We start from the raw sequence: 24,957 nt of genomic DNA, 5'->3' as shown, positions 1-24,957 counted from the left end.
TTGAAGAAGGGGAAAGAAGAGTAAGGCAGGGATCTATCTAAGGCTGGATACCAGGTCAGAAAGAGGGACAGAATTTATGGATTAGGCAGGATGCTTTGGTCACATTTTCAGATTCATGCCCCCTCTGCCTTATTTCTACTAACGGACTTTACTCCAGAAATGAGTAACAAATATTAATCTTTTGTTCAATTAATATTGCTCATAGAGATAATCAACACAAAATAACATGGTTAAAACTGAAGCCAGTTATATGTTCAGTTAAGTAAGTTAAAACCTGAAAATTTGTTATAGATAAAAAGCTAGAAACCACTTCTTAATGGAAACATGGAAAATTGCAAAGACAGACCAGGATAATTAACTGTAGAAGTAGTTATCATTAAGAGACACTTGCCATCATTCAAACTGTCACATGGAAAAATTTGTTATTGATTAAAATTTGATGGGTGATGCAGCCACTTTGGAAAATAATTTTGGAGTTCCTCAAAATGTTAAACATAGAGTTATCATATCACCCAGTAATTCCATGCCTAGGTATATATTAAAGTGAAAAACTTGTACACTAATGTTTTATAGCAGCATTATTCATAATAGCCAAAAAGTGAAAACAACCCAAATGTGCATTGACTGGAGAATGGATAAAGCAAATGTGGTATATGCTCATAATGAAATATTGTTTGGCAATAAAAAGGAGTCAAGTACTGATACATGCTGCAACATGGGTGAACCTTGAAAATGTTATGCTATGTGAAAGAAGCCAATTACAAATGACCACACATTGTATGATTTCACATATATGACACTCTCCAAACAGGCAAATACATAAGGATAGAAAGTAAATTAATGGTTGCCTAGGGCTGGAGGAGCTTGGGGGATGATAAGGAGTCATTGCTAATAGGTAAGGGATTTCTCCTAGGGGTGATGAAGAATTTTAAAATAAGATCGTGGTGACGGTTTCATAACTTTGTGAATATATTGAAAACCATTTAATTGTACATTTTAAATGGATGAATTGTGCGCTTTATAAAATATGTCTCAATAAAGCCTTTAAAAATGGGGCTAAACACCAAATAAAAATACATTTGGCTTTGGATAGAAAAGCTAGAAGAATTAAACTTCATGCTAAAAAAGGTGGCGGTGCAAAACATGACCCAGAAAAAAATAGACTTGACAGAAATAATGGTTACAAAAGAAAACTCATAATGGTATGTGCTACTAGGTAAAATTTAATACATACAAAAAATGATTTGATGAGTTTTTTTGTAATATAAAAAACAGTAGCACTCAATACAATGATCTGTAGTACATTAAAACAAATATACATATATATGTATATATATATTTTAAAACAAACTTATCTATGCTATATAGAAAAGTCAATATAAACTAAATGGACATAATATTGTTCATGCTGGGGAGTTGTTTCTGATTAAAATTTTGTCAATACTAGTGTAATTGTGATGTAAATGTATTTATAAGAAGTAAAACTATCACTGGGGTCAAAATAGAGGGCCCAAACCAGTAGGATCAAGACATCTTGTATTAATTCAAAGATGTGGTGATTTTGTCCCTATTGCCAAGGGGCAGAGCCAATTAAAGCTGGAATTGTGAAGATAATAAAGCTGTGCCCACCAGTATGCTCTCTTCCAAGGAAGGTTAGAGGTTCATGAACAGTGTGTTGTGGTTTGATGAGTGGGAAGTGGAGAAGATAAAAATGTAGTATTGCCAAGACTCATTATTACAGCCCTGAATTGCCCCTTCCACCTACTCAGTTCACATCAGCCAGGGACCACAGAAGCAAGGTAGGGCCCCAAACCTGGAAAGGACTTGAGCTGAGAGCCTGCAGTGCTCTACTCACCAGATTTGCAAGAATGTAGTGGTAGCCGATGCCATTCTTCTCCAGCTTTATAATCTACAAAACATAATAGGTGGAGACTCATCAATCATATTAACAGTTAAAGCCATGACAACAACAGTAATAATGGCAGCTGATATCGAGTGCTTACAATGTGCCCTACCCTAAGCACTAGAACTACAATATCCCAGCCATCCAATGATGGTGGCATTGTTAGCATCTTTGTTTTACAAATAAGCAATAGGCATGAAGTGTCTATTGTATAACCTCTGTAAGTTGTAATCTTACAGCTACTAAGTGGCAGATACAGAATTTGAAATCAGTTTTGTCTGATTCCAACGGTAGAGTGGTGTTACTGTAACCCTAAGGACCCATCTGAAATGCTCACTGCATTCTTTCTTTCATAAACCTTCCTTGTATGTGGAGATTCTTCTTTAGGTGGGAATTTTATGTTGCACGAAATCTGTCATGACAATATTCGCTGATTGGAAGGACAGATGAGTTAATAGATGGATGGTGGATGAATGGTCAGATGGGTAGGTGGATGACTTCACCTTCAATTCCTTGCATGAACCATATATAGATGCTCTTCTTTTTCTGAATTTTGTGCCTTCCTCCCCGAATCAGATAGGTACTCAGACATTAATGGATTGCCCAACTTAGAAGCTGGAAGGGTAGGTTAGAATCATCTGGTCCAAACTCTCACTGTACAGATAGGAAGTCAGGACCCAAAGAGGGAAAGTGGTTTGCCCAGATCTGATAGTAGCCTGGTGGCAGTATCAGGACAGGGACCTGACTCCTGTGAACTTTTCCATTTGCTGTTTGATTATGGTTAATCATTAAGAACCAGTGTCAATGAATACCCCTTTATCCCAAAATGCAGACTATCCCTAATCATCACAGGTAGAAAAAATATCTGTGGAAAGAACTGTCCAGAAGTTTGCTTGGGCAGGAGACACACCTAATAATGAATGGTTAAGACTACAGACCTTGGTTTTAGATCTAGCTCAGCCTGCAAATTAACGTGATCTAATTCCCTATTTTTTTTTTAATCATCAAATTGGGGTTAGTGTACTCTGCTCGGTGTCTCTCCCCCTGCACTGTTGCAAGGAGACATATAACAAATGATAAGCACTTGGTCTTCTTCTCTAACTGAATCAATTTTCAAGGTTATTAAAATCCACATTCAGACATCTACTTAATTGGATGTATGTGCATAGTGACTCACATTTTTTTATGTGGGGAATAATTAAATGCAAGCACACACAATGAATTCTTTGAAATAGTGGTTAGATTATGAAATTCCAGACCACGGAGCTCAAATACTATTGGGATGATAGTTTTATTAATAATGCTTCATTACTTTTTCATCTGCTTGTCAAATGGTTTGCTGCTTTTTAAACAATGAGATACCTTTATCAAAAACCTATTCAGCTTCTAATAAACACAAAACAGCAAATACATGATATTTTAAAACCAACCACATTCAGGCAATGGAGAAATATTGTCCCTACAAGATGAAAGTACAAATTGAAACAAAGGAAACAGCTGATTACTGATGACTTTTGACATAAAAACTGGCAATTTCATATGATCCAACCTGATACCAACCTTCCCATCTATCTATTCTCCAGCCTATACATTGACTTTCCCTCCTCTAATACCTTCCTTTCACAAATATGTATTAAGGGCTTGCTATGGGTGAAGCACTGTTGGCAACACAGTGGAAAGGTGAAAGAAGCATGGTGCTTGCCCTCTTGGAGATTACACTTCATTGAAAGGAGATCCATAATAAATAGGTGAGCAGATAAATATATACAGGGTAACAAACTGAGAAAGGTGTTATAAATGTAAGAAGCAATTTCACAAGGGGTCCATCACCTCACTGACCCCCATTACTTCAAAGCTCATTCCCAATGCATTGCCTTCATTCACAATATTTGTGTCTGAATGGCCTCTCCCATTCTCTCTGATTGTTCGTATCCTTAATGGCTGAGCTACAATCTCAACTCCTCTGTAAAACCCTCTATGATTAACTAATTAATCCATTCAACAAATATTTATTGAACATAAATTGTATGCCAAGTGCTATGCTATGTGCTGAGGAAACAGCATTAAGCAAGTGAGGCAAGGTCTCTGTGCCCTCATTGAGTTGAGTTGACATTTTAGTAGGGTGCCAGATGGTCAATATATAAATAGATAAATGAACAAGATTTCAGCAGGTACAAGCACCATGAAGACAATAACATAGGGGGATGTGATGGATGGCCTCAACAGGTCCTGGTCTACTCCCACTTCTAACTCATTTTGTGCTTAATGACTGTATTATATGCTTTGGCATCATATATTGATAAAGTGTTATATTCTAATAATCCTGTTCCTTGCTCACAAACCTTCACTGACTCCCCATTGTTTACAGAATAAACCCTAAACTCTTTCTAATGGTTTCCAAGGATATTCTTGATTGTGTGTTTATCTTTCTGCCATCCTCTCCAGTGGATGCTCAGCATCCATCACTCAGCCTGCAAAACCACTGTATGAAACCCATCCCTCACATGCCCTCTGGGCCTCCTGACATGCCTTTTCCTCCATCTTAAAGGCTCTTATCCAGCCAATGGCTACCTATAGAGATGCAGATTTATCTTACATTTAAGAACTTTCTTAGAGGCTTCATTGATTCCTTATTCTTTTAATTCACTGAAAAGAACGTATTGAATACTTTATTTGGTGCCAAGCACTATCCAAGGCATTGTGGACTCAGCAGGGGAGGAAATAAAACAAAAATCCCTGGCATCGTCGAGCTTAGATTTTAGTTGCGGGGGGCTGGAGACAGACACAGGCAGTTAATTCCCTATTTGGAATTTTGAGTCACTGTTTTTTTCCTCAGATTAGGTGGAAAATTTTGTGTTAGACTGCTTGCAGTTACTGAATGTAACTGTATTCCAGGTACGTTCCCAGTTACTGAATGTGAGATAGTCCAGGATGATGCTAAGTGTGAGATTGTAAGTCAGAGATGTAAGTTGTAGGCTCATTACTGTCATTCATTAGTTGTCTGAGCCTAAGGCAAATAACTTAATCAATTTGACCGTCAGTCATTCTATCTGTAAAATGTGAGCATAAGCAATGAATCAAGTGATCTGTAAAATCCTTTCAACTCTTTGGTCTTACTTTTCAAAATAGATGAATGAAACAATTTTAAAAAATGTTAATATGCTACAATCTAAAATACCCATACAAACGGGTCACTTCTTTACAAAACGCAAGTTTGCCCTTTGAGAGAGGAGTTAATTATAGATAGCAGAAGCAGAAAAGTTGCATTTTTAAGAAGCTGGGCTCTGTGGCCAGACCAAGATAGGTTTGACTTCCTGCTTTTATCATATGCTAGCTGTGAGATCTTGGGCAAGTATAATCTCTCTTTTCGTCATCTATAAAATAGGGGAATAGAAAAAAGCTGTTTTACAGAGTTGATGTGAGAATGAAGTAGGATTATGCATGAAAAGGGCTTGGCATAGTATCTGGTATACCACACACACTCAAAAAATAGTAGCAATGGCTATTGTCTGTACCATAGAACAATATACAATAGGTCATCTGTCTATTAATATGTCATTATCATTTGGCACTTTTTCCATCGACTATGTTATCTTGCCTTTTTATCAGTTTTATAGAACAGAGGCCTTCATTCATGTTTTACAGATGGATTCACTTATGCCCAAGGGAGGAAGTGACTCAAGAAGCCGGTCTTAGTAGGCACTAGGAATAGCAAAAATAGGCAAATGCTTGCATGTACCACTTACTGTGGGGCAGACTCTGTTCTAAGTGCTTCACATGTATTGATTCTTTTAATTCTCACAAGAGCCCTCTAAAGGTGGCTATTATTATGATGATGATGCCCATTTTACAGATCAAGAACTTGAGATGCAGAAAGATTAAAAACCTGGTCAAGGTCACAAAGCCAGTAAATACTAGAGCTAGGATTTGAACCCTAGCCAGTCTGGTTTTATCTCTGCTCTTAACTATTATCTTATCCTGCCTGAATTGAAAACTGCAATTCAAATCGCTGACTCCGGCCCAGGGAACTTCCATCTCAGTGGAACAAGTTTTGCTGGGTTTCTCTTTCCAAGAGGGAAGGCCAAATTTATACTTTATAAAGTAGAACAGTTAGTGCCTTAAAGAATCCATAACATTCAAACTCTCTCCCTGTTCTATTGCTGAGGCCTCTGAGTAATAGCTGTCCTAGTACCGAGATTCTCTGTGAGGGCCCCAGTGGTCTTGAAGGTCATTAACAAACTTTGTCATGTTGTCAAGTACCTAAAACTATCAATTTTATTGTATGACACTGTTCAAAAGTTATTGCAATGTCTGCTACCTTGCTATCTCTGAATCCGAATACATAAATGTAGTTTAAAAAGATAAGGAATCTGCAAAAAATCCTGCTAATTCTGTGGCGGCCATGTGCTTTTGTTCTGAGACCAGGGGAAGCACAGTTTAGAGAGATCTAGCTCAAGACTGTTGAAGTTACAATGCCTGTTTATAGAAGAATGTACCATCAATTGATTTCTCAAAGTGAAGGGCATGTTCAAGGAAACAATAGAAAGAAAGGTGGCTGCTGCTTTCTTAGCCTTTTAAAACAGGTAAGTAAGTGAAAAGAATGAGATGTCAAACCCTGGATCATGAGTGACAGAGTCCAGAGTCGAACCCAGAAATTTGGCCCTATAAGCTGTGTTCCTAACATGATAACATTTCATAAACTCTAAAATGGAATGTAATTTATCATTATTATTTTTTATTATTTTTCGAGATGGAGTCTTACTCTGTTGCCTAGGCTGGAGTGCAGTGGCACAATCTTGGCTCACTGCAACCTCCACCTCCCAGGTTCAAGGGATTCTCCTGCCTCACTGTCTCACCCTCCCGAGTAGCTGGGATTACGGGTACATGCCACGACACCAGGCTAATTTTTTTTTTTTTTTTTTTTAGTGGAGACAGGGTTTCACCATGTTGGCTAGGCTGGTCTTGAACTCCTGACCTCAGGTGATCTGCCTGCCTCAGACTCTCAAAGTGCTGAGATTACAGGCCTGAGCCACTGCATCCAGCATTTTTTTTTTTTTTTTTTTTTTTTACAATAAAGGGATACATTGGAGTTAACAGGTCTGAGAACCATTTGAAGCCCTATGTCAAGGCTCCCATTGTTTGTGCTATTTCAGAATTAAATTTTGTGAATTATAGAAAATGACATGGAGGTCTTCTAGTCTCATCTAGTCACGAACCCTCTTTATAATCCTCTTTATAACACCCAAGGCAAAAGTGTGTCTGGCTATTCCTGAATAACCTCCCACACCCACCCTGAGCCCTTGCTGCTTTCACTACCTGGCCCAAGATAGCATTGAGGCGTTCTGATTCACAGTCCACCACCACCAGCCGCTCCTTTTTCTTCTCCAAGTCCTGAAAGAGCATCCGGTATCCCTCCTCTGTGGTTGTCAAAATGTTGACTGCTGTCACCTGCCAGTTCTTCTCGGCAGCTGTGTCCAGCACTTTCTGCAGGACGGATAAGCCTAAAGTTCGGATGAGTAGAATAGAGAAATGACAGACAATCAGGATTTGTGGGCACCACCCACTCCCATCAGGCACCTACCTCCCCTGGCTATCCCCAAACCCACTCTTCTGCCAAACTCAGTTTTAGTTTTCTCTGGCTGCAAAAGTCTGAACTCTGTGAGGTCAGGCACTGTGTTTCTGAACATAGATGGTAGAACTAGTGATTAAAAAACAATCTGAGGCTCAAATCCAACATATGGCTAAATGACCTTGTGCAGGCTCATTAGCCTCTTCAAACTTCAGTTTCTTCAAAGGTAAAGTGTGGTGTAAATAATGCTCACCTCATAATGTCATTATGAGGATTAAGTGAGAATGTTTGATACATAGCAGAACCTGACACCTGCAAGGGTTTTATAAATATTAGCTGTTAGTTTTATTCGGCACTCAGTAACTGCTTATTAAATGTGCCAACCTAGCATCTAAATGGTCACCTAATAACTGCTGATCAAATTTGTGAATGTTCAATATAGTATCTTTAATATCTAATACTTTGTCTCTCACACAGTAAGTGTTTAATAAGTGTCCTGGTGGGCCAGGCCCAGTGGCTCATGTCTGTAATCCCAGCACTTTGGGAGGCCGAGGTGGGTGGATCACCTGAGGTCAGGAGTTCGAGACCAGCCTGGCAAACATGATGAAACCCCATCTCTACTAAAAAAAAATTACAAAAATTAGCCAGGCATGGTGGCAGATGCCTGTAATCCCAGTAACTGGTAGGCTGAGGCAGGAGAATTGCTTGTACCTGGGAGGCAGAGGTTGCAGTGAGCCCATATCATGCCATTGCACTCCAGCCTGGGTGACAAGAGTGAAACTCTGCTCGACTAACTAACTAACTAACTAAATAAATAAATAAAATGTGTCCTGAATTAAACTACTCTCTTCTGATTTATAGCTAAATGAGTAGAGAGGCCATTACTCAATGCTGCTTTGTTTCTTCTTGGAGAATTAGATGGTGTGTTAGTTTCCTGTTGCTGCTTTAACAAGTTATCACACACTTAGTGGCTTAAAACAACACAAATGTACTATCTTACAGCTCTTAAGGTAAGATGCTTGAGACAGGTGTCCCAGGCTAAAATCAAGGTGTCTGCAGGGCTATGTTGGTGTCCAAAGGTTCTAGGGGAGAATCCACTCTCTTGCCTTTCCAACTTCTAGAGGCTACCTGCATTTCTTGGCATACGGCCCCTTCCATCTTCAAGGCCAGTAATGGTGGTCGAGTCTTTCTCACATTGCACCACTCTGACACTGACTCTTCTGACTCCAACTTCCACATTTAAGGACCTTGTGATTATATTGTGTCCCCCCAACATAATCCAGGATAATCACCCTATTAAAGGTCAATAGTTTAGCAAGCTTCATCCCATCTGCAGCCTTCGTTTTCCTTTGCCATGTAACATAGACATATTTGCAGGTTCTAGTGATCGCAACATGAACATTTTGGAGGGGGGGGTGTCATTATTAATTATTTATGGATATTATTTTGATCTTGCATGGATTAATTTTTTGTATGTATGTCATTTCTGACTTTCAGTAACACTGCTAACCTCTTCCGCAGTGACCAATATGGTATCTGGCCTCAAGAATCATCTGTAGCTTTGTTCTGCTATGCCTTCCTATCTTTGTTCCCTTTTCAGTACAAGTCATTTGGTGAGTTTGAGACTAACATTTACTGAAAATATACTGTGTGTCTGGCACTGTTCTACTAGTTTTAATTCACTTAATCTTTCAAGGTAGATAACTATTATTATCCCTATTTTACAGTGTGGAAATTGAGGCTCAGAGAGATTTAGTCATTAGTCCAAGGTCACACAGCTGACAAATGGCAGAGCTCTGAGCTCTGAGTTCTGAGGTAGGTGGAGCTCTTTTGAGAGTGTGAGTGCTTCTGCTGACCCCAGAGATGATCCCCCACAAGCAAAGGTACATTTTTCTGGCTTTATTACTTTCAGGCCTCCAGCTTCATTATGCTGCAAAGCTGTCCTGAAATAGACTTCCAGGTGACCCCTGCAATAGTCGCAGTCTGAGAAGGGAAGTCATCAAAGTGGGGACAGTGAAGGGAAAATCAAAGAAAATAGGGTGTTCCTGGTTTCTTCTTCTGTTGGCTCCTTCCCATCTGAACAACGCCCGCCTAACTGCCTGAAAAATCACTTTCACAAACCTCTATCCAACTCAAAAGTTTTCTAAGACTCCCTGCAGGCAACCACATCAGTACTGTACTCCTCTGTCTCACCTTTCAGGCCTTGCACGACCCATTTATTTGTTTACACCAGTAGTGACTAAATTATTACGAGACTATTTAGTATACAATGAGAAGGTAGGACAGTACAAGACAAACATCACAGGAGTTGGAGAGAGTGCTCCCATCCAGAGAACTGGGGAATAGGGACAGCCTGCAAAAGAGGAGAAGGATTTACAGATGTAAATTGGAGAAGGGACGTGCATTCCAGAAAACTGGAATAACATGAGGAAAGACATAGAGAAGAAAAAGTATAGAAAACATTTGGAAAATGTGATGTTAAATTCAAAGGAGGAAGAATTAGAAAGCCCAGAGAAGGATGAAGATTATGATGAGGATGATGATGACGATAACATCTAAAACAGAGAAAGAATTTTGAGTTTTTACTAGGTTGAGGCACTGAACACTTCATAGTCATCTCATTCAGTTTCACAAAACCTTTATAAGATAGATATTGTTTTTATCCTCATTATAGGCATGAGAAAATGAAGGCATAGAGAATTTTATCCCCATTATATAAATGCTGAAATTGAGGCAGAGTTTGTCCAAAGTCAAATAGCTGGAGAGGACAGAACCTAGGTTTCAGATCCAGATCTGTCTGACTCCAAAGTCTGAGGTTCTTTTGCATTGAGTTTGGACTCAGGAGCCATGAAAGCTTAGTGAGCTGTAGAGTGACATGGTGCATTAAGAGAATTATTCTCAGAATGTGTTTCCAAACTGAATTAGAGGTCAGCTACTGATAAATCAGTCAGATTTCTCAGAAATAAAGCATTTTGGATACTTTTCCCGTATTTTTCAGGGAAGCAGTGAGGCGTCATTCTCCTTTCTGCTGGTAATTTTCTCTCCATCCCTCAGAAGTCTCCCTCCCCTAACCCTTGGCTTACCCCGGTCGGCATCATAAATGTAGACAAATTTCTGCCACTTGTAATGGTCAATGATGCTGATGAGGGCATCCTGCAGTTCAGGGCGCAGCTGAAGGACAAACTGATTGGATGTATCAACGGGAAAGCTCGGTGTAATGAAGCAGACATGGAGGGCCCCACAAAAGGAGGTCAGCATGTTGACAGTCCTACGTTCATAAAACCCAAAGATGGCATAGACTCCTTTGGAGAACTGGGAACAGACTACAAGAGAAGAGAAGGATTAATGAATAGAGGCTTGCAAAAAGTGGTCAGATGACTCCAAAATGAATCCATCCACTAGTTCATCCATCCAACCCATCAATTATCCACCCAACTGTCATCTATCCATCTACCCATCCAACAAACCAATCCATCCATTCATCCTTTCGACACACCAATCTATCCAACTGTCCAACCAGCCTACACATCTAACCACCCCACTCACACATTCACCTGTTCGACACCTCATTCATCTGTGTAAATCCAATTTTATTAGGTATCTATTACAAGCCAGAAGTTGTCATGGTTATTAATTACAGTAGCCATGTATATAAGACACTTTCATCTATTACCTTACTTGAGCTCTACAATGACCCTGTTGAGGTTAGAAAGGGATGACTGGGTCATTGTTTTAAAGGGGAGAAACCAAGGCTCAGAAATTTAATGAACATGTTCAAGGTAGCACAGCTAGGACATATGACTTGGGCAGATATCTTGACTCTTAATCTAATGATCTTTCCCTCATATTGTCTATCAATTAAAGGCAAAGCATAAAAAGGTGCCACAGGAAGAATCCAGCTATTGCTGCTGATACACGTGTAAGAAAACAAGTGCTGATTTTCCCAGTCTAGCCCTTAACTCTCAGTGTTCATTTGTCTGCTAATGTTCATTTTGTGCTTGTACATCTTGGTAGCTGATTTTCAGACCCTTCAGTGTATCAGCCATAGTAATAGCTTAGCTGTGAGAACATACCCACAGGATTGATTCTGTAGGATCCCAATGCAGTTACCAATCCTGGTTTGTGGTTGATTATACTTCTAGTTAAAATATAATGCTAATAAGACCAAGGTCATGGGATTAAACTCCAAGTCAGTCAGCTCCTAAACTTTGTTTTACTATATGACATAGGATGAGAGTTCATAATCTTTGCCCCAGTGAGATCAACCCCAAGGCCATCTTCAATGCCTAAGAATTGCCCTTCCAAGGTGGATGGTGAGGAAAGTCATTCATCCTTGTCATGAGAACAGTATTTTAGAGTGCTTTGTGGTCCTTTTACATATATTAGGCTATTTAGTCCTCATCACATCCTTGTGACTTAGGTATTATTATTTTTTCTTTTAAGATAAAAAAGTCAATGCTCTTAGATCCTTTACTCTTTTTACCATATCACCTGCTTCCAGAACCCCACATTGCCACTGTGTATGGGATCTCAAATTACACTATGTGACCATTGCCCAGAAGGTTTCATGAAACTATAGCCCCGCAATATGCTCCATTAAAAATAAAAGTCTTCTTTGGTCAAATAATTTGGGAAATGGTGCATACTTTTTCCCTGTTTTAGAGCTTCATACTTCACATTAGCTGCATAAAAGATTATGAAGAATTCTACCCATTTTTATCCCAGATTTTGTCAAATCTATTTGCCTCCAAGACACTTTTTGGTGAATACTTTTGAAATGTTATTGAAAATCTTTTGGGCCATGCTGCAATAAAGAATGCAATTAACGAGTGGTACCTAATTGTCTACTGTGAGTCTCTGTTTTCTGTTTGTCCCTAGAGATAATGGGCTTTAAAGGTCATAATCTCTTAAAGATTGCAGCTGAATCATATAACCCATCTGTCCTACTCCCACTGAAAACCAGCATACCATCTGCAGGAAACCTGGCAGGTGATCATGAACATCTGCTTGCATACTTCTAGTTACTGAGATTCTGGTTTCACACAATTCTTGCTCTTGACCCACTCTATAGCCCTCCTGGTACCTGAAGGTGGTGTTCATGGCCTTGAGCTTTATGACATTTGGTTTTCAGTGACAAAATCAATTCTCTACCCTGAAGCCAGAGAGATCTTATTTAAACAACAAAGACAAAACAAACAAAACACATTGTTCTTCCTTCTTGTGCAAATCCACTCAAAGTTTTCCCATTGCACACAGGAAAAGTCTCAACATCTGACCATCACACAGAGCATGAATAGCCTGCTCCTCTGACTTCACCTAACTTACATCCCTCTTCTACTCGTTGCCTGCTGTAGCCGCACTGGCTTTCGCTCTGTTCCTCTGGGCTCTGAGCTCATTCTGCCTGGGAGACTCTGCACCAGCTGTTCCCCTCCTGCCTGCAATGCTCTTCCCTTACCTCTTTGCAAACATCACTCCTTTGTAGCAGTTGTGCCTCAGCCCAAATCTCACCTCTTTGTATAGATCTTGCTTCATCACCTCTTCTAAATAGTGACCCCTCATCAGTCTGTGTCACATCACTCTGTCTTATTTCCCATTCTTTAATTATTTTATCTAAAATAATTTTCTTTATTTGTATATATGTGTGGCTGTTTTGGTCAATGTGAATTCCCTGAAAATTAGGACATGCTTCTTTGTGCCCAAAAGCCAGCAGGGTGTCTGGGACATGGTAGATGCTTAATAAATATTTGATGAATAAATGAATGATGAGTGCTTGGTGAGGGCATATGACCTGCAGTAGGGGCTGAGGAGGAGCTGAACCCAACCAGAGATGTGACTGTTGGGTTACCCTGAACCACTTGCTCCCCTGCCTGGGTTGTTGTCTTCTAAGGTAGCCATTTATCCTCTGCCACTCACACTATTTTCTCCTCCACCCTAATGAGGACACTCTATCTATCCACAGCCCACAATAGGCACTGTCTTTAAATGTCTATTGTAATAACTAGAATAAAGATTTCCATAAATACGATTTCTCTACCAGGAAGCATACATCGTATATTATTCTCCCAATGTTAAATATAGATTTGTCAAAATGCACAATCCATCATCCAGGGTAAAGTGTATATGGGGAGCACATAAACCTCATTAAAATATTATAATATGCTCTCTACAGTATTTTTAGGATCTCTTCTCTCCCCTTTCTGCAATAAAATATTATCCTACAGGATATAAATCTTATGATCCAGATCTATTCCCTCATGTCATCTACTTGGTTTCACACATTTAGTTGGGCCTCTGGGGCCCTCATGGATGGTGTTTCTTGCTAGGACTTTAGAAGTGAAGTAGGAAAGGGTGAGATGGGGGTGGACAAAATGGGAGCAGGCAGACACAACAAATCCTTAGACACACAGAAGGCCAGGACATTTTCCCCTTCAAATTATCTCCTCATTTTCCCCTTCTGCAAACATATCTTACCTTAAACAGAGTGCTTTTTCAACTCTAAGGCTAAGAGGGTACATTTACCCACTACTCCCTAAAAGAGCATGGCTTGGAGGTAGCCTGGCCTGGATTTACTTGAGTGAACCCTGGCTCCCAGAGTTGCTCAGTGCCTGACTGTCAGATCATTTCTACACTTCAGCCAAACCTAAGCAACAGCAGAGAGAGAGGAAGAAAAAGAAAGAGAGACATAAACAGACAGACAGACAGACAGACCCTATAGGCCCAAGGCCTGTGAGAGAAGGCAGTCATTGGTTAAATGTTGATAAATATAATTAGTAGTTGTGAGGTATTATATCTACTTTGAATCTGTCACAACAAATATGCAATCAGACGAGATGATATGGTTCTGTAGACAAAGTACTAGGCTAGCTGTCAGAAGACCTGGACGATTCTCTGTTTTGGTTTTATCATTATAGAGTATTTGTATGACTTTAAGTAAATCCCACACTCTCCTAGGCCTCAGCTTTCCCATCTGTGAAATGATTGTTTGATCTCTATAATGTTTAATGCCTGTTCAGACTCTGAGATTCTAGAGTCTAGTCTAATTGATTGGAGAATGTTTACTGATTCGACAACATTTTAGTTATTTAGTCAAATTTTAGCAACCCCCAGTGCACTTTTTCAAATCCAGTAAGCAGGTAAGTCTCTGAGTTCTTGGATTCCCTTGTAACAAAATCCTGGGATCCTGCACTAGCTGTCCCCCTCCTGCCTGCAACCTGCTTTTCTTACCTCTTTGCAAAGATCACTACTCTGCAGAAGTTGTGCCTCAGCCCATATCTCACTTTCCTGAACAGATTTACCTTTGTGACTTCTGAATAGATGCATTTGGAGTCTTAAGTGTTAAGACACAACTTTTAACCTGCTATGTGAATAAGTTACCCAGTAGAGAGATGAAAGGAGGCAGACTAGAAAGGGAGCCAGAGATGGAGACTACATTGTCAGATATGACAAGTAGGAGGAAGAGATGTGGCATTTTTCAGAATCAGAGCTCTGTGTGTACTGGGTTAATGCACAGACTTCCATCATGTTGCTGGGATGAAACGCAGTATTTGCCATTTAGAAAGCACTTGAATATAGTGTTCTCTTTCTTCCTCTTCTTTTTTTTTTTTTTTTTTTTTGAAACAAGGTCTGGCTCCATCACCTGGGCTGGATGCAGTGGTGCCATCATGGCTCACTGCAGCTCCAAACTGTAGAGATGGGATCTCATTATGTTGCGCAGGCTGGTCTTGAACTCCTGGTCTCAAGTGATCCTCCCACCTCGGCCTCTTAAAGTGCTGGGATTAGAGGTGTGAGCCACTGTGCCTGACCTGTAATGCTTTCTGATAGTAATAATTAAGAGCTGATACTTCAACACCTGCCAAGTGCCAGACACTGTGCCAAGGACATTTCCCTACATTAACTCCTTTCATTCCCTGAGGTGGGTTTCAAATTGGAGAAGTGAGGTCTAGAAACAGCCCAAGGCAAGCTGAGAGATGACCTCTACCAGTCTGACTACAGAGCTTGAGTCCTTAATGTCTGTGATATGTCGTGGATGTTTGAAATAGTCTTGGGACATGGGTCAGCTTCAGTTTCTGGAAAATCCTCTCATGTAGCACGCTGTCTTCCCCTGATGCCAGATAAAGAGGCATTACCACATTAGAATCTATTGAAATATAAGCAAATAAAATTGAGTGGTATGTTTGGTGTATTCCTGTCTCATCCCTGGGAAGTCTATACACATACACACCTATTCTTTCGTCCATCTATCCATCCACCCACCATTCAACACCCAGTATCTGGCACTTGTGAAGACACTATGTTAGGCAATGGAGATACAATGGTAAACCAGCCCATCCCCAACCACTTTGGGATTGTTACTTTGACAATGGGAGAGACTGACAATTACGTAGGCAATAGCAATTCAGTCTACATGCTATGTTAAGGATGAGTTCAGCAGGCAGGGACACCTAACCCCAGCCTTTGGGGACCTCAAAGAAAGCTTCCAAGAGGAAGTGCCAGCTTTGACACTGAAAGATAAGGAGGAATCAGCCAGGAGAGGGGTTTTGGTACAGTTACATGTGCATAAAGAGTACTGTATATGGGTAGAAGGAACAGCAACAGCAAAGGCCTGGCAGAGATAGAGAGAGCATTCAGGGAACCCTGCCAGAGTGTCAGATTCTCAGGGCCCTGCCTCCAAGAAACTCTGTAGCAGAGCATGTCCAACAATCAGAGTGAGTAGAAAACGAGGCCAGGAATTCCCTCTTGGGGAGGCAGGAGGGCAGGAACCAGTAAGAGCAGGAAATCCCACACACTGCACGGCGTGGGCTGTCCAATTCCATCCTCACCTCACTCAAACCTCTTTGATAATCACTCCTGGTTAGGGCATCATCCACTTAGTATCAATAAATATCCCAGCCCTGGGCACTGGCCCTGACAGCTCTCTCCCAGAGAGGGAACTCCTGGCATTAGCAACTCCTTTTTTATTGTCACTTCATTTAAGGCCTCTCACACTGACATTTCTCCTTGGCTCCCGGCTCCAGTCCCTGGGAATGTGGCAGTCTCATTGTAAATAGCGGATAATGAGGTGACAGGACAGCTTCATTTTAGGGGAGGGAGATTAAAAGTATGTGTGAATGGGGGGACTTTCAGGCACTCGTTCCCCTCCTGGAATAATTCTATCCTTATTGGTGGGAATCACATTCTTGATCATCTGACTCTAATGTTGTGACATCAAATGATGTGCTTTATTTCCATCACTCAGAGGACAATAAGAGTGCCTATCCATCCCTTTTTATATTCTCTTGCATCCTAGATATAATGCTGACATGCAAAGAATTACCACAATAGATATAAATCATCCCCAAGCCCTTAAACAATATCACATTTACTTAGGATTCTGAGACATGTCCAGGGTGTCTGTCATTTACTAGATACAATGTTATCATTTATTTAGTAAATTCAACAGATATTTATTGGCACCAGAAACTAATATTGCCAGAAAATTGGGGAACCACAATTACACAAGACAGACATGTTTTCTACCTTCACAGAGCTTAAGCAAGAGTTCAGTGAGTTTTATATTAGGGAAAATAAAGGGTGATTTGAGAGAGTAATAAAGGGATCAGCCACAGGATAAATGATCATAACTGCTATTATAGTCATTGTTAACTGGGTCCTTTAGCAGAGGCCGGGCACAGTGTTAAGCACCTTGTTCCTCTATCTAGATAGAGGGACCACTTTATCCAAAGCACCAAGATAAAAGAGAAGGGCACAACAGAAAATCTCCAGAAACACCAGTATGACTGGGGTCGGGGTATGGCACAGAGTTGGAGATGGGTGGGGACTAGGTTGCCAAGGGCCTTGCCCGGGCTGGAGGAGTTAAGTCACTGTGTCATGTGTCAATGTAGCATTTCACTTTGGTTTTGGATTCATCTGAGCCTCCCAAGAACTCTCTTCATCCAGGCACTGGTGCCCAGTTGGAAGATGGCTGCAAAAGTGGATGTGGAAGAAAAGCCATCCTCCAAGGTCATATTTGTGTTTTTATTATTAAGCATGGGTCTTAATTACTAGGCAGTGAAAGCCAATGAGATGTGGTACTGCATATGAGGCTAAGAATTAGAACAAGGCTGGGCTCACTGGTCCTGGAATTTAGACTCACCCTGTGGGCTGACATAATGTAACCAAGGGCAGGGGGCCAGGGCAAACAGACTGATCAACTGGAGCTTCCCTTATAAAAATCTTCAGGTGCCTGACATGATTGTGGAGAAGTAAGTGCAAAGAAGCACGTCTGTGAACAAGTTCCTTCTCCACTCTGGGCTGCATTTTTCCTCTCTGGATAACGGAGTTTAAACTAAATCAGTGTTTCTCAAACTTTTTTTGTTTTGGTGAAGTACCTGTAATAGAACTTTTGTACTCACTGGAGATGTGTAGTCCTACAGATTGAAATTTTCTGTTTCTTCTCTCCATCTTTCTTCTACCTAATCATTCACCCATCCAACAAGAGTTTACTGAACATGTAGTGTATGCTAGGCAGCAAGCTGGTGCTAGGGGTATACATCACTGGATAAAAAGATAAGTCCCTGCTGTCTTGGACCTTAGGCTCTAGAGAGGGAGAGAGATGACATGTGAATAAACAAGGCCATTTTGGATGCTGCGAATATTACAAAGAAAATAAAACGGGATGATGTGAGATTGACTGACGGGACTATTTTAGACAGGATGGTCAGGGAGACCTCTCTGTGTCACTAGCACTGGAGCTGAGAAATGAAACCTAAGAAGGAGCCAGCCAGGCTAAAGGCTAAGGAAACAGTCTCAGGCAGAAGGAATGGAACAGAGGCTCTGAATGAGGCTCAGGAACATGACTGAAGAGCTTGAGAAACAGAAGGCCCATGTGGACATGGTATAGGGGGAAGGAGGAAAGCAGTAGAGATGAAGGTGAGGAGAAAGAGATCACATAGCTCTGTGAGTAAAACTGAGCTCCTCTAAGGTATCCAGCACTTCACGTGTGGCATGGGTGCCTGGAGAGCTCTAGCACATCACTTTGGCCTAAGAGGGTCAGTCCTAGCTGGTCTCACAAGACCTTTCCTCTCTAACATCCCATAGCTCAAGTCCAGTCCATGGATGAGAGACAATGGAGGGGAAGGTTGTTGTGACTCAGTGGGATAACCTAGAAAATGGGAACAGGAACATCTGACTTAAGTGTAATGGCACGACAAACATGGGATGCTCAGTGAGTTCACTGAGTTCCAGCACAGGCTGTTTTTCAGTTGTTTCTCGGCTGTAGGCTCTGGGCCTACACTCATGCCCCTGCTTCAGCCTGCACAGGCCTCCTGCTTTCTTTCTTTGCAGATCCTTTCCATTCTTTAAAAGTTAAGCTCAAATGCCATCTCCTTCATAAAGACCCTTACGCCTCCCTACTCCTAGCTATAAACTGAAAGTCTCCACCCATCTTTTAAATGTACATAGAAATGTGTGCGTCTTATCAATTTTTATCTAACACCCATGCTTTATTAGTTTAGGTTCTATAATTTGTAAGAACAGAACGTTGGAAGGATATGAGGAAGCCCCAGCTGAAAAGGTGCCTCATATAAGACAGAAATTGCAGCAGCTCTAGAAATCTAGATGTCAGCATTTCATGGACAGTCTCTTTAGAGTCTTACCATTGCTCCAGCCATTTGTGATAACTGTTTATACAGTTCAAGATTAGCCTTGCTCAGGCATGGGCCACCCCTGGGTCAAGGGAAGCAGAACAACTATCCACATTACTGAGCTACCAGCCAGAGGAAAATTAAGGTGCTGTGAACAGAGAGGAGATGCATGCTGGGCATATCAAACCAACAGAAGCCTACTAAAGGTCTGATTGCGGTATTTCATAAATTAGAGCCCAAAATCATGTTAGGAGCTCCATAAATGTCCACAAATGTGTTAGGAACTACATACATCTAAACACTGAGTATTAAATAAGGATCTATGTCTAACTCAGTCCTTGCCTTTCCTCTATGGGCTAGACACTGTGGAATAGAGTGGTGAATAAGACAGATGATGCCTTTGCCCTCATAAAGCTTATATTATTCTTCATATCCCTTTGAAGGGTTCCCATAATGACTACAGAATATTTTTGGACATGAATGAATATAAGAATAAATGAATGAATGCAAGTCATTTACCAATTTTAATCTATGGATACTAAGTTGACCCATGTTTCTTTCACGGCATGTCTTGCACTGAATGAATTGATTATTTTATTTTATATTATCAAGTAACTTTTTGTGTATTTATGCCTTTTCACCTGAAATGAGATGTAAGCTCCCTTGAAGGAAGAGGCTCTCCAAATCCTCATCTTTCTGCTAACATAATGAACAATAACTCATACAGAGCTAGGTAGGGAATAACCAAAATTGCATGATGCTGTTACTTGTTTCATATTCTTCTAAATTAGGCTACCCATCTAGCATCCACAGGTCTGGAAGATACTTAATACTCCCCTGTGCTTCAGTCCACTGAACTTGATCACTCCCTGTTAGCTTAGGCCAACAGAGAATGAGAGCTGTGCTCTTGGGCTGGCACTCAAACCCCGCCAGCCTTAATGTAGTCCACCTACAATACCCAGTCTCCTCAGCCATTTCTCCCCAGGAAGGAAGATTTATATCCCATTACAGAACTCAACCCTGAAGATGTTGAATGGTTTCAAAATGAGAGCATTTTCACCCCATATGGCAAACTCCTTAGCATCACTGTGTACCCACATGTTGTTATGAGAAGAGGATCTTTCAGGGATGGTCCATAGAGTGACTCAACGTGTATGCTGTTCTCCTTGACCTATCACTTCACCTAAGAACAGTCATAAAGTCATGGATTGTTAGTACAGAAAGGTACCTGGTCTTGAAGGACTATTGGCCTAGAAAAAAGCCTAGACAGCTGTCTAAACAACTCCATTTTAAAGTGTTTTTAATTTACATATGCCTGGAATATGCAAAACCTGGTGTCCAGAGCATTATTAATGATAAGTAGAGCCTCCTACCTCACACGATGTAGGCATAGTAGTCACCCCCAACTGTCTATTTGTTCTGAGAAGCTAGTACTACTTAGAAAAATACCATTCTTCTTATTTATTATTGTAGTTATATCAACTATTGAGTGTTTACTATGTTCCAGATTCTATTCTTGGCACTTCACAGGCATTTTATCACTTACTCTTCACAATAACCCTCTAATTTCTTTTTCCTATTTCATGCATGAGGAAGCTGAAGTTCAGGGAGATTAATTAATCTTCTCTGAGTCATTCATGTGGTGAGTGGCAGAGCTGGGATATAAATAATGTTCTGTCCTACTCCATGGCCTGTGCCGTAAACCATGCTACTCCACCCCCTGAGAGTCCATCAACACAAACCAGAGCTTTCATTCTTTGGATAATAATAACAGCCAACACTGAGCACTCACTATGTGCCAAATACTAAGCTAAGTGCTAAATGCCTTACATGAATTACTCGTTTTTTTTTTTTTTTGAGACAGAGTCTCGCTCTTTTGCCCAGGCCAGACTGCAGTGGCACTATCTTGGCTCACTGCAAGCTCCGCCTCCTGGGTTCATGCCATTCTCCTGCCTCAGCCTCCCAAGTAGCTGGGACTACAGGCACCCACCACTGCGCCCGGCTAAATTTTTTGTATTTTTTTTAGTTGAGACAGGGTTTCACCGTGTTAGCCAGGATGGTCTCGATCTCCTGACCTCGTGATCCACCCGCCTTGGCCTCCCAAAGTGCTGGGATTATAGGCGTGAGCCACCGTGCCCGGCAAATTACTCATTTAATGCTCATTTGATAGCACAGTATGGGGATACAATGTTTATTTTATTTCATAGAGAGAAAACTGAAGCTAATTAACTTGCACAAGGTCATATAGCCATTAAGTAGAAGATTCAGAATCCAAACTCAGGCATTCCAACTTCAGAGTCCTCACTTTGCTCTTCTATGCCAGGTATAGGCAAACTTTTTCTGCAAAAAGCCAAACAGTTAATATCTTAGATTTTGCGGGCCATATGGTCTCTGCTGCACTACTCAGTGCTATTTTTATAGCATGAAGGCAGCCAAAGACAATATGTAAACAAATGAGTGTGGCTGTGTTTCAATAAAACTTTATTTAGAAAATCTGGCCTTGAGCTGGGTTTGGACTGTGGGCTATAGTTTGTACTCCTACCCTACACTATTCTGCTGCTAGATAGCAAGGATGAAATGCTGACAATTTGGGACAGGTAATAATAACTTATAGTGTATTATACAATTTTCAATCTCTTACATTCATTTTCTGCTGTGAATACTCAATAAGGTAGGCAGGGCAGGAAGGATGACCTTTAAACCCATGAACAGATGAGGAGCCAAGGGTCATGCAAGGATGGACACAGGTCTGAGCCCGTGTATTCCTTTTCCACTTGTGGTTCTTTCATGGTGACTCTGGGTGCTCTTAAAAGAGTAAGGGAAAGGAACTCTGACAGGACCAAAGTCGATTGTTGAGGTCCCAGTTTGACTGAAGACCACTGCTTGCTGATTTCTGTACGAGAGTCAATGGGACTGTGAAGCTCACAGATAGACTGCAACTAACATGTTGGCACAAGGACAGAGGTTCTGAGTTCCAGGCTTCCTCTTCTTAGCACCGGCCAACTTTGGACTAGAGGAGGCTATGACACTGCTCCATGGCTAAAAGCCACTCTGATGAGATGGCAGAGGAGACCCCAGTCTTGAGAGGGCAGGGGTTCTCAGAGGTTCATTCAAAAAGTGGATATGTACCAAGGGACTCACAACATTGTGGATGGACCCTTTGAGTCCAAGGCTCCACCACATGTGGTGACTCATCCAGGAATGCTGGGCCAGGGGCTCAGTCTGGAACTGGGTTGAGGAGCTCTGTTTGAAATAAAGGATCTGAGACTTGGGGTCTGAGCCTTGGGTCAACAAGGCTTATTCTTGGGTTAGGTTCAGGGGCCACAGTAAAGACTACAGTCCAAGGCTGGAGTGAGGGTTCACTCAGCCTCATCTGGGGCTAGGAGGTGGGATTCACTAAAGATCCCTGGTAGGGAGTTTATCTACCTAGCTCTGCATTTGTGCAGCCTTTGGGAACTAGCACGTGAACCAGCCAAAGCAGAACAAACAAAAGCAAAGCCATTAGCCAAAGAGAAGTGGGTTGTGGGGAGATTAGCTTTACAGCTTCCCCTCCTGGCCCAGTCATTTCCGCAATCCCCACAGTCACAAAGCACCTTCTGCTGGTTCATGAATGAACCACTACTGCAAGGAACACCAGGTAAATCATTCATTAAATGAAGGCAGACTCTTCCTTTGGCTGTCTTAATTTCTGTTCCTTGGGTGCGTGGCAGAAAAAAAAACCTTTTGTTTCTTATTTGCCACCCTTTTCCTATGAAAATCATACATGCAAATGGGTTTTCCTAGGCCAACCAGCAAACATACACTGTAATGCATACCCATGAACTTGATCAGCATCTGTCAATCAAGAAAAAGCTTTACTGAAAGCTACAGAGGACAGCCCGAGGGTGCCCTAAATCAGCAAAATTCATCTTCTAGCTAGGATTTATCCACTGAGGAAGTGAAAGGACAAAAATGAAGGATAAAATAAAGCTATGGAAGATAAGAAGTTCTGCATCTTTAAAACCAAGTGGCAACACCAGAAACTAAGTCCCACTTCACCTATATCTGAATTCACTCCTGACCCCTGCCCTCAACTGATTCCTGGAGCTGTGAGCACTAATTAAGTTGAGGGGTAGACACAGAAGAAAAGCTGAATCATTTTTATTTATGTTTTTGTAATCTATGGTCTCAGCAAAGCATGCTGTGAAAATGACATTTGAAACAAATGCTTGGCCAATAGAGTCTTGCAATGCACGTATACTTGCCTTTCCTTTTCTGCAGGGGTGTGAGATCAATCAAGAATCTGCCAATAAGGGCACTTTGAACTCTAAGGCTCTGAGTTCTGGCCCTGCCTATCTCTCCCACCACATCTGCTTCCAGGCCACGCCGCCTCTGCCTGGGCTTCATGCTGGTCTTTCTCTTACCTTTCAGGACAGTCCCAACTTTCTTGCCTTGAGGTTTTGCACAAGTTGTTATCTCCTAGCAAGCTCTTCCAACCCTCTTTAAGTGGCTGACCCCTTCGTATTCTTCAGATCTCAGCTTAAAATGCTCTCTCTTCATAGAGGCCTTCTCTAAAATACACATCCTACTTTTTTTCTTTTTCCTTTTTTTTTTTTTTTTTTTTTTTGAGATGGAGTCTCACTCTGTTGCCCAGGCTGGAGTGCAGTGGCGTGATCTCGGCTCACTGCAAGCTCCACCTCCCGGGTTCATGCCATTCTCCTGCCTCAGCCTCCTGAGTAGCTGGGACTACAGGTGCCTGCCATCACGCCTGGCTAATTTTTTTTGTTTTTTTAGTAGAGACGGGGTTTCACCGTGTTAGCCAGGATGGTCTCGATGTTCTGACCTTGTGATCCACCCGCCTCAGCCTCCCAAAGTGCTGGGATTACAGGAATGAGCCACCGTGCCCGGTCCCCATTCTTTATCCTCTATTGCAGTACCTTGTTTCTTTCCATCATACTTTATCTCTATCTTTAATTATTTTGTTTAACTTTTGGTTTATTTGTTTAATTTCATCTCCCTGGGTAGGGCAAGAATCATGTTTATTTACTTATCACTATTGTCCTAGCATCTACCACAGTGCTTGGCACATGGGAGGCACTGAAACATATCTGCTGAATGGAATACATGCGTAAATGACCAAGTAAGCTGCAGGTTCTTTATGTGACTAAATGACCAAGTTAGCTGCAGTTTCTTTATATGACCTTAGTCATTTCTCCTCTTTGGGAGTTACTTCCTCATAAGTAAAATAAGTGAGATTTAATTAGCTCTAACACTCTTTCACCTCTCTAACTTACACATTTTCTTCTTTACCATTTTACGGAAGGAGGAATGGAGGCATGACAACCAAGAGCACATGCTGCCCAGCCCAGGGACCAAAACTCAGGCCTCCTGGACAATTTCAACCACTGAGACTTTAGCAAAAGCTCAGTTGCCTTCTCTGCCAAGATGCTTCTCACTACCAAGTATTTAGTTCCCTTTGTACCAACATTTGAATCGCTTTTCAAAGTTTCTCCTAACACGGCAGGAAACAACTCCTGCTAAGTAACAGAATTCCAGAAGACATTTGGAGAAAAAAATGCATTTCTCACTATCCTGGAGTGTTCTCTTTGTATATCCCTGCTGAAATTAAGAGTTCCAGGAAAAAGGCTGAGATTTAAATTAATTCTGGAGGAAACAGTAAGCAAGGAAGAAGGGAGTATAAGGCACAGGAACATGTATACTATGAAATTGGGGGAAGCATTTGAGGAAAGAATGAAAATGAAGCAAATGTACTAGTTTTCCTGCTTTTGCATAACTCGCTCACAGACAGATCCATAAGCAGGAGCCTCTCTGCCCCTGATTCACTCTCCAGCCTCATTCCTAACAGTTTGCCAATCACCTGAGGC

At 41.2% G+C, this 24,957-nt stretch overlaps 1 protein-coding gene across 3 annotated transcripts in view; it reads right to left on the bottom strand.

Annotated features, from left to right (window-relative positions):
* GRIA1 (glutamate ionotropic receptor AMPA type subunit 1) overlaps positions 1-24,957 on the bottom strand; it is a 323,093-nt gene that overhangs the window by 154,540 nt on the left and 143,596 nt on the right. For all 3 annotated transcript variants that reach the window (XM_032158439.3, XM_032158438.2, XM_032158437.2), the window contains exons 3-5: positions 10,556-10,795; positions 7,220-7,404; positions 1,856-1,909 (exon numbers count right to left, since the gene is read on the bottom strand). In XM_032158439.3, the coding sequence (XP_032014330.1) occupies positions 1,856-1,909; positions 7,220-7,404; positions 10,556-10,795 (479 nt within the window). The remainder of the gene's footprint in view (positions 1-1,855; positions 1,910-7,219; positions 7,405-10,555; positions 10,796-24,957) is intronic.

Source organism: Hylobates moloch, unplaced genomic scaffold, assembly GCF_009828535.3.
Source record: "Hylobates moloch isolate HMO894 unplaced genomic scaffold, HMol_V3 SCAFFOLD_6, whole genome shotgun sequence".
NCBI classification, from domain to species: Eukaryota; Metazoa; Chordata; class Mammalia; order Primates; family Hylobatidae; genus Hylobates; species Hylobates moloch.
The sequence above is the reverse complement of the archived record's forward strand: the minus strand, read 5'-3'. Positions and strand labels throughout refer to the sequence as shown.